Consider the following 9,776-nt stretch of genomic DNA (forward strand, 5'->3'; position numbering starts at 1 on the left):
AACTCATACAACCAGTCCTCTGCGATATCACAGATGTTGGGCTCTGTAAATGTGCCTTATACCTGTGTCTATGACCTGCTGCCAATTACAGCAATCCTGTTTCTGACCTTTGCCTCCATAAGAGTTACTTTTACTACCTATAGTACATTTATATCAGAATGACATATATCGCTTGATATGAGGGGATGTATGTATCTAGGCTTAATAGCTGAAGTACCTTAATCTCTTTGCAGCATGGTCTGAGTCGGACAGCTCGGTGGAGATGTGTGCTGGGTCAACCAAATACACAGTGCTTTGTGCTGCACTGATGTACTGGAAATACAGGAAATATCACTCAAAGAATATGCATTAAATCCAGAAAAAAATACAAGCCATTATAATAAATATAAAGAAGTGTATTAATGTAGTCACTACTAACCATGAACTTCCAGTGTGTATTTTGTATGTTTACAAAAGACACAATCGCTTCATAGTTGTCAAAGTTTATCTGCAACACATAAAAGAATGAACAACTTGATGAAAGCATTTTCATATTGATGTTTCTTAATACCTTATTGTTAACAAAATCTATTAAATTCTATCTGTTTTATCAAACTGTACACACAGTCAAACAAACATCAGCTTACATGTTATCAAACAATTATCAAACCTCTGTCTCCCCGACAAAAACACAAGTTACCTTAGACAAACTGTTCCTCCTGACCTCTTCTCTCTTCCCAAACAGGATCACACCAGCCACAAAATGATTGAGGATGTAAATGGTACTCCCAAGATTGAGCTTATTGGCAGTGTGGTGCAAGAGACACTCGATGACCTACAGAGAGTGACAGTCTTTTAAACATCATACATTAATTTACATTTTTGGCAATAACCACTGAATGGGTTACTGTGGCTGTTGACTGGGTCAACATGCTTGACATTTGGAATCACAAAATCAAAATTACATTACTTTTGAAAACATTTCAAATGTAACTGTGGATGCATTTTAACACAGTATGACATGGGTCATCAACGTGCAATGGTGAGATTTATTTCTATTATTAGGACTACATACCTCTCCTGTAAGCCACTCGTGAGGTTTCAGTGTCCGTAGCTCACTGTGGTGGATAATGAAGCTGTTCCCTCTGATTTGAGATGGGACCACAGACACAACCACTTCTGTGTCACTTTTTTTCCACAATTTTTTGAGCTGAAGGCCGTAAAGAAAATAATGTTATTTTTGGGAGTATATAAATAAGTACTATTCGACAGCCGCCAAGAAAAACATCTGCGATTCCATCTTTCTTATGGAATTCTTCCTTACTACCTCAATGTCTGAATTTCTTCCTATTTTACTCTTGGTGTCCTTGTACTTATTTCTCTCCATTTCCTTTCAGTTAAAGTTCTATCAATATTTCATTAATCTTTTTCTTTACCATAATTCTTACTGTACTTTAGGTTCCATTTATAGCATCCTATCTTTTGCAGTACACTTCTTTTGTACTGACATTCTTTGCATTTTAATTATTTGTCATTCTGAGAAACAAATACTTGAACCCAATGAAGAATTAACCAGACAGATACATTTCTTGCATTGAATGTATTGATAACACTTGATGGAGTGATGGACCATCCAGTGTACTTTGAATAATACTTTCCTGTGTATCCTCCTCATGATGGTCTGTCATGTCAGATGTTGATTGGTTTTGTGCTGTGACCTTGTCTGTTGGGTTCTGGATATAGAAATTGTAATATTAATGTTATGCTTTTAAATTATGCTGTTATACCAAGGACATTTAAAATTGGTTTGATAATTTACTTTCATGGCAATTCACAAAATCACACAAGAAAATGCAACAATAAGCTGTTGATTTACAGGAGTTTTACGTTAATGTTTGTTTAGGTTCCTGTCATTGTGTAATCATGCCACAATGGATTACCTGTGATGGAGCATTGTCCTGAGATGGAGCACTTGGTGGATTTTTCTTCTGTGGACTCTGAGAAAAACACAAATGTTCTATATGACCCAACATTTTGATCCATTACATTTTAAGCGATATACACATATGGTATGATAATGATATTCCTAAAAATGTTTACCTTTTTCTTGTGCCGTTTGAAAACAAAAGGTTTGGATATCGCTGACACATAAACTCCTCGCCTCTTCTGCTTTCTCTGTTTCCAGCACTCTACATCCACCCGATGCATCTACAGTTAAGCCAAGAGGGTGGGGGTGGGGGTTATACAACCATACATACATTTTAATTGGATGGATGTTGACACACTGAAAAAAATACAGGATATTTATGGCAGTTACATAATCATATTTAAGTTATAAGTAAAATATTTCTGATCAGATGGATTGACAGACTGTACTAACTGTGCTAGTTTAAGTGACTGAGTAACCTTTTAATGACATTGTAGCATTTTAGAAAAATACTCAACAATCCAAGGAGTTCCACGTGTACCATCAAAGCATTTAAACTTTTTTACCTTCTTCTTCCTTTTGGTAGAGTCATCGTATTCTCTTAAAAGCGCATTCAGGGTGACTCTGTAAGTGTGGACAAAATCGTCCAATCTGGTCAGTCTTCGCCGTTGAAAACGGATCTTCTTCAGGTCCCACTGGCTTTTCTCCATGATTCCCTGTGTTTTATTATCTTGAGTGTAATTCTGGAGTTGAACATATGCAGAACGTTATATAACATACACATTTCTTCATTCATTCACCTGATTAAGATTGAAATATGTAATATCAAGGATGGAGTGATGCAATTTAATTAAATTTCAGCAGCAGGTGTTTGGGTTATTATACCTGTGTGGGTTTACAGGCAGCTTTTTTGAACCTCTGCGCAAGTGTGTCATACACAGGACCTGTTCCGTGGCGTCCAAGGTCACCTGACAAAACATAACACATGTCTTTTCATTTAATTTATTGACATTATTAAAAGAAAAACATAGCAAAGCCCATGTCATAAAAGAGGACTAACCCAAGAGTAAGCCAGTCCACAGAGCAGCCTGAGGTAGAAAGTACTTCAGCATTGTTGCAATGAACGTTGGGCTGAAGTACACGTTGGCATCCCCATGTTTTTCAAGCTCTTGCCGCTGAATCACTTCCTCAAAATGGTGTTGGAATGGTGTTGGTCCAACATCATTCTGGCAAAAAAAAGTTATGTTTTATTCCTTGAATCTTGGAAAAAATGTGTAACTTGTGTCACTACTTAAGGATGGCTGTCCATTGACTTGACTTTTGCAATTAATATGCACGTGAATATAGTCCAACAATTCCTTTATGCTATATGTAAATCCAAGATTTGATTAGATTAGATATTAAATCATAGATAGATACAGACAGACAGACAGACAGACAGACAGGATAGAATAGTTGCAATTTATAGAATGATTAGGCTACATACCTCAAAGTCTTCCTCCAGAATGCTTGTGTCGTCAGTGTCACCAAGTCCAGCGTTTGTCAACAAACTTTGGAGATTGTCGAAATGTTTCTCAACATTATTACCACTGTGGGAACTGGAGAAAACTACAGTGGCACTGATGACAACTTCATTCAACTCGTTGAGTGTTGTGGCCTGTGTCATTAGTCCAAAAACATGCATGGCCAGGTGGTAATGTCTGGAGGCACTGCAACAAAAAGCACGTCAAATTAATATTGCAGAGATTTCACAAGTTATATCAGAAATATGTAGCATAGACAGCGATCACTTACTGTTTTCGGCACAGATCTTTAGCATTTTTCATGACATGACTCAAGCAGCGATGCAAAATTGGTAGCCCCATGGAGTCCTCCTGTCCTTGCCCAGTAACTATGTTGTAATATCTGCAGAGCAGCTCCTGAAGGCTCAATCCACAGAAATTATAGGACAGGGATTGTAGAAGGACAACAGAGCCATCACAAATTAACATCGCTGGCCTTTTCTTGGCTCGTCTTCCGTGGAGTCTTGTCAAAGTAGTGACAAAAGCCCCCAGGAAATACGACACTGATGATGTGGTGTGGTCACTGGTGAGGTATGTGGCTACAGGTACAGGTGAGGATCCTTTTGATGGATGTCTCACCACCATTTCATAAACATAAAATGGTGCAGTTTGTCCCTTCGCTTTATGAACAATGCTTCCAGTTGCATCTAAATAAACAATGTCATCTTTGCATCGCTCATAAAAGAGCTTGACAGTTTTGTCAGACCAAAGCATAACACCTTGAGGGTGCAATATTATTTTTTGGATCATTGCATCCTCAGACCCTTGCTCTTCCTCCAACATCATTTGTAGACTCATCATTTCATTTTTGTGTCGTCTGAGGTTTTTACGCTTATTACACGACAATGTTTTCATGACACCAGTTGTTGGAACCTCATCTCTGCACCCGGATTCTACAACACTGTCTTCCAGCTTATCCAGCTTTTCTAAGTACAGACTTCGGGGCAGTTTGCCGGTGAGGGCATCTGCAATTTCATCCCTCTCAGCAGCACGAACAGGCCGTCTTTTTAATTGTTCACAGTGGTGCCACACTCTGTCTCCACTGAAGGTTACAAATGCCTTGAGTGATGACTCGTCGTCAACTTTTACCTGAACCTGAACAGGGCAATTATCAAAAAGACAATAGCCTGAACAGGTAAATATTGGAGCATCCCGTACGGAACCAATTGTTTGGACATTGTGGTGTTTAAAAGCAAAGCTGCAATATGGATGCACACTGCGTATTCCTTTTGCAATTATAACTGTCCAGTTCAGTGTTTTAAAGCGGCGTTTATGCTGTGTCTTCCTGAGCTTTTTCCATTCTTTTTCAGGAATGAAAAAAAAACAGGGTTGTTTTGGTAGTTCATGTCTGAAGTATTGTTCTTCATTTTCATCTGCTGATGAGGATGTTGAGGAACCATTTTCCGTACTTATAGAAAGAACCTGCAAGACACAAAGAAACAATATCAGAATTAATTAACAAAGTTTAATTGTTGTTGTCACAGGGCATCTTTTTGTGAAATGTACTATGAATGCAAGCATTTTCGTGTTTCATGTTTTACGGTTTCTGATTTATAATTTATTCCAGTGTACATTATATCAATATGTACTCAATGGCATGGCTTACAGGGGATTAATGTTATAATTGGCACCTGTGCCTTTCTTGCTTTAACAAGTGTAATCATCGGCTTGGAGAAAAGGTCTAGTAGTTTAAGCAGAGGTACTCGGTTGTTCAACTTTTGACTGTCTGAAAACACCTGATAAAGCTCTGGGTAGAGAAGGGGCATATGAAAAATGAGCAGGACTATGGTTATCCAGGATTACGACTGGGCAAGTGACCAGAATAACTGACTGTTACTGTTTACTGCTTGGAAACTATAGACGTAGATGTTTTGTACTAATTTAAATTAGTTACATTGTGTGAACAAACAAATACAGTACTCTGCTTCATAACAGTAATGCTATTATTGACCACTGCAATATTTACCTGTGGAATTTCCTCCGGAGATGTTATCATATGGGCATCCGTACCAGTGGACGGTGGTCCTGTTGTCTGGGCATCCGTACCAGTGGACGGTGGTCCTGTTGTATGGGCATCCGTACCAGTGGACGGTGGTCCTGTTGTCTGGGCATCCGTACCAGTGGACGGTGGTCCTGTTGTCTGGACATCCGTACCAGTGGACGGTGGTCCTGTTGTATGGGCATCCGTACCAGTGGACGGTGGTCCTGTTGTATGGGCATCCGTACCAGTGGACGGTGATCCTGTTGTCTGGACATCCGTACCAGTGGACGGTGATCCTGTTGTCTGGGCATCCGTACCAGTGGACGGTGATCCTGTTGTATGGGCATCCGTACCAGTGGACGGTGATCCTGTTGTCTGGACATCCGTACCAGTGGACGGTGATCCTGTTGTCTGGGCATCCGTACCAGTGGACGGTGGTCCTGTTGTCTGGACATCCGTACCAGTGGACGGTGATCCTGTTGTCTGGACATCCGTACCAGTGGACCGTGGTCCTGTTGTCTGGGCATCCGTACCAGTGGACGGTGGTCCTGTTGTATGGGCATCCGTACCAGTGGACGGTGGTCCTGTTGTCTGGGCATCCGTACCAGTGGACGGTGGTCCTGTTGTATGGGCATCCGTACCAGTGGACGGTGATCCTCTTGTCTGGGCATCCGTACCAGTGGACGGTGATCCTGTTGTCTAGGCATCCGTACCAGTGGACGGTGATCCTGTTGTCTGGACATCCGTACCAGTGGACGGTGATCCTCTTGTCTGGGCATCCGTACCAGTGGACGGTGATCCTGTTGTTTCGACATCTAACTGTGGGGGTGTAGGCATTCTCCCTGTCATCTGTGGCGGGCTCACTTTTTTATTGACCATCTGAATTTTCATACACAAGACAGGAAACATTGAAAAGAAAAAATATATCGTTATAGAGGAATTTATGGAGATTATCAGATATAAAATTATATATATATATATAAAAAATATATTAAATGATAAAATTACCTTTTTGTGTCGATCATAGGCATGTTTGAGTCTCTTCCTATTGATTGGGACATTTGGGATCCCAAGATCCTGGCACACCTCACCCCAGAAAGTATCGTCATCCTTACTTCTTTCAGCAAGCTTTTCAATGACTAGAACAATTTCCGCTGCTGTTTTGGAAATAGCCCTGGACTAAAATTGAAATAACAAGTACATTTTATTTGCATCGTATATATTTTTCGCATGTGTAAATTACACGCAGAAATACTTTGAGAATCATAACTACAGTCAAGAAAAAAGCACTCACCTTACCAAAGGTAGAAAAAACAAAGACTCTAAATTGAAGAAAACATACAATTAGTCATAAATAACATCATGATTGTAGATATATTGATGATTTACATTACTTATTTTAAAGTGTATTCACCAAACATTTTAAGATCACCAAGTAAACATTTTGGCAATGTAACTAAGATAGTTTTGGCTGGACATGCTGTCAAAAAAAAGAGAAAATGTGATGTACTAGACATCATTTTAAACAAATGATTAATGATATGACAATAATTATAATATGCATAGACAAAACTTGTGTGAACAATATATACATTATCTGTCTATCTGAACTCTGCCAGGGGCAGAGTACCCCTTATGAAAATTAATTAAAAATGCCCCCTTCAGCATTTTTTAACATGAATGTCAAATCAAATCCCGTAACCCGGAGAGGACCCACGCTTACACGGGGAGAACATGGACAAGGAACCCTAAACAGAAATTAAACACAGGACCTTGCACCCACCCTGCAGCCCTCAAATCACATAAATAAATATCTTGATAAAAGCGCTGCTTAAATGTTATACAACTCTTAATGTAATATCATGAGCAGATAGCATGATACCAGTGTTGAGTTTATGCAATAGGCCTAAGTTATTACATTGTAGCAACACTGTTATGCTCTGTTATAAACCATGCCACAAACATCTTACAATAATACAATAAATTCAGCTAATAATGATGAATGATTAAAACAGCACCAATTAAGGTCTACGGTATGGTTGTAACAATGTTTGGTTAGTATCTACACAAGATAATTATCTATTTATATTATTTATGTTTATTAACCATTTATATGGGAAAATAACAAGCTGTAAAACAGCCAAAATGATAACCAACCAAACACACACACACGCACGCACACACACATTTATATAAAATGAGATGATGATGAAGCTGCTTAAGTTAATTAGGATTTTTTACTCACCCTCGTGAAGCTGGCATTGTGAAGAAAATCCACCTTGAGAGAGTCCAATAAAGTCCAATATTTCACAAATTCAAAATGTTGCCTCACTGTGACATGAAGTCGGACCGATAATGGTACGCAAGAAATACATTGCAGCCAGAGTTGTTGCAGCACAGACACAAGTAACCTGCACCTGGAAGGGTTGATCTCGTACTGAGATCTCGTACGTTTCTTCCCAGCCTTTTATAGCCATCTCTAGGTACAGGGGTGTGAGTTTTATTTGAAATATCTTTTAATAATTATAATAACATCCCAAACATTCATAAATCCACCAGTATGTATGTATGTAGTCAGAGATGTCCTGAACACAAATAAATTAGTATCATTCTGGAATTATTGAGAAAAGTATTTTTATAGCACCTGAAATATTCAGAAATCTACGTATTCGTTAAATGTAGGACTTTTACTTTGTAATTTCTCTTAATTGGTAGAGTAAAAATGCTTGCTTTTCGGAATGTATGTAGTCAGAGATGTCCTCAACACAAATAAATTAGTATCATTCTGGAATTATTGAGAAAAGTATTTTTATAGCACCTGAAATATTCAGGTATCTACGTATTCTTAAATGTAGGACTTTTACTTTGTAATTTCTCTTAATTGGTAGAGTAAAAATGCTTGCTTTTCGGAATGTATGTAGTCAGAGATGTCCTCAACACAAATAAATTAGTATCATTCTGGAATTATTGAGAAAAGTATTTTTATAGCACCTGAAATATTCAGAAATCTACGTATTCGTTAAATGTAGGACTTTTACTTTGTATTTTCTCTTAATTGGTAGAGTAAAAATGCTTGCTTTTCGGAATGTATGTAGTCAGAGATGTCCTCAACACAAATAAATTAGTATCATTCTGGAATTATTGAGAAAAGTATTTTTATAGCACCTGAAATATTCAGAAATCTACGTATTCGTTAAATGTAGGACTTTTACTTTGTATTTTCTCTTAATTGGTAGAGTAAAAATGCTTGCTTTTCGGAATGTATGTAGTCAGAGATGTCCTCAACACAAATAAATTAGTATCATTCTGGAATTATTGAGAAAAGTATTTTTATAGCACCTGAAATATTCAGAAATCTACGTATTCTTAAATGTAGGACTTTTACTTTGTAATTTCTCTTAATTGGTAGAGTAAAAATGCTTGCTTTTCGGAATGTATGTAGTCAGAGATGTCCTCAACACAAATAAATTAGTATCATTCTGGAATTATTGAGAAAAGTATTTTTATAGCACCTGAAATATTCAGGTATCTACGTATTCTTAAATGTAGGACTTTTACTTTGTAATTTCTCTTAATTGGTAGAGTAAAAATGCTTGCTTTTCGGAATGTATGTAGTCAGAGATGTCCTCAACACAAATAAATTAGTATCATTCTGGAATTATTGAGAAAAGTATTTTTATAGCACCTGAAATATTCAGGTATCTACGTATTCTTAAATGTAGGACTTTTACTTTGTAATTTCTCTTAATTGGTAGAGTAAAAATGCTTGCTTTTCGGAATGTATGTAGTCAGAGATGTCCTCAACACAAATAAATTAGTATCATTCTGGAATTATTGAGAAAAGTATTTTTATAGCACCTGAAATATTCAGGTATCTACGTATTCTTAAATGTAGGACTTTTACTTTGTAATTTCTCTTAATTGGTAGAGTAAAAATGCTTGCTTTTCGGAATGTATGTAGTCAGAGATGTCCTCAACACAAATAAATTAGTATCATTCTGGAATTATTGAGAAAAGTATTTTTATAGCACCTGAAATATTCAGAAATCTACGTATTCGTTAAATGTAGGACTTTTACTTTGTATTTTCTCTTAATTGGTAGAGTAAAAATGCTTGCTTTTCGGAATGTATGTAGTCAGAGATGTCCTCAACACAAATAAATTAGTATCATTCTGGAATTATTGAGAAAAGTATTTTTATAGCACCTGAAATATTCAGAAATCTACGTATTCTTAAATGTAGGACTTTTACTTTGTAATTTCTCTTAATTGGTAGAGTAAAAATGCTTGCTTTTCGGAATGTATGTAGTCAGAGATGTCCTCAACAC

At 37.4% G+C, this 9,776-nt stretch overlaps 1 protein-coding gene across 1 annotated transcript; it reads right to left on the minus strand.

Annotated features, from left to right (window-relative positions):
* Positions 1-201: 201 nt before the first annotated feature.
* Positions 202-4,868, minus strand: LOC311027490 (uncharacterized protein; the record flags this gene model as incomplete). The annotated part of the gene is made up of 13 exons (XM_084031512.1): positions 202-312; positions 419-487; positions 680-814; positions 1,055-1,122; positions 1,634-1,712; positions 1,920-1,976; positions 2,080-2,187; positions 2,473-2,649; positions 2,792-2,874; positions 2,967-3,132; positions 3,393-3,615; positions 3,701-4,563; positions 4,794-4,868. 13 exons carry the CDS (start codon positions 4,866-4,868, stop codon positions 202-204), a joined length of 2,214 nt encoding a protein of 737 aa, XP_083887638.1.
* Positions 4,869-9,776: the final 4,908 nt, after the last annotated feature.

The sequence above is a fragment of the Eutrigla gurnardus genome (assembly GCF_963514095.1).
Source record: "Eutrigla gurnardus genome assembly, chromosome: 2".
NCBI classification, from domain to species: Eukaryota; Metazoa; Chordata; class Actinopteri; order Perciformes; family Triglidae; genus Eutrigla; species Eutrigla gurnardus.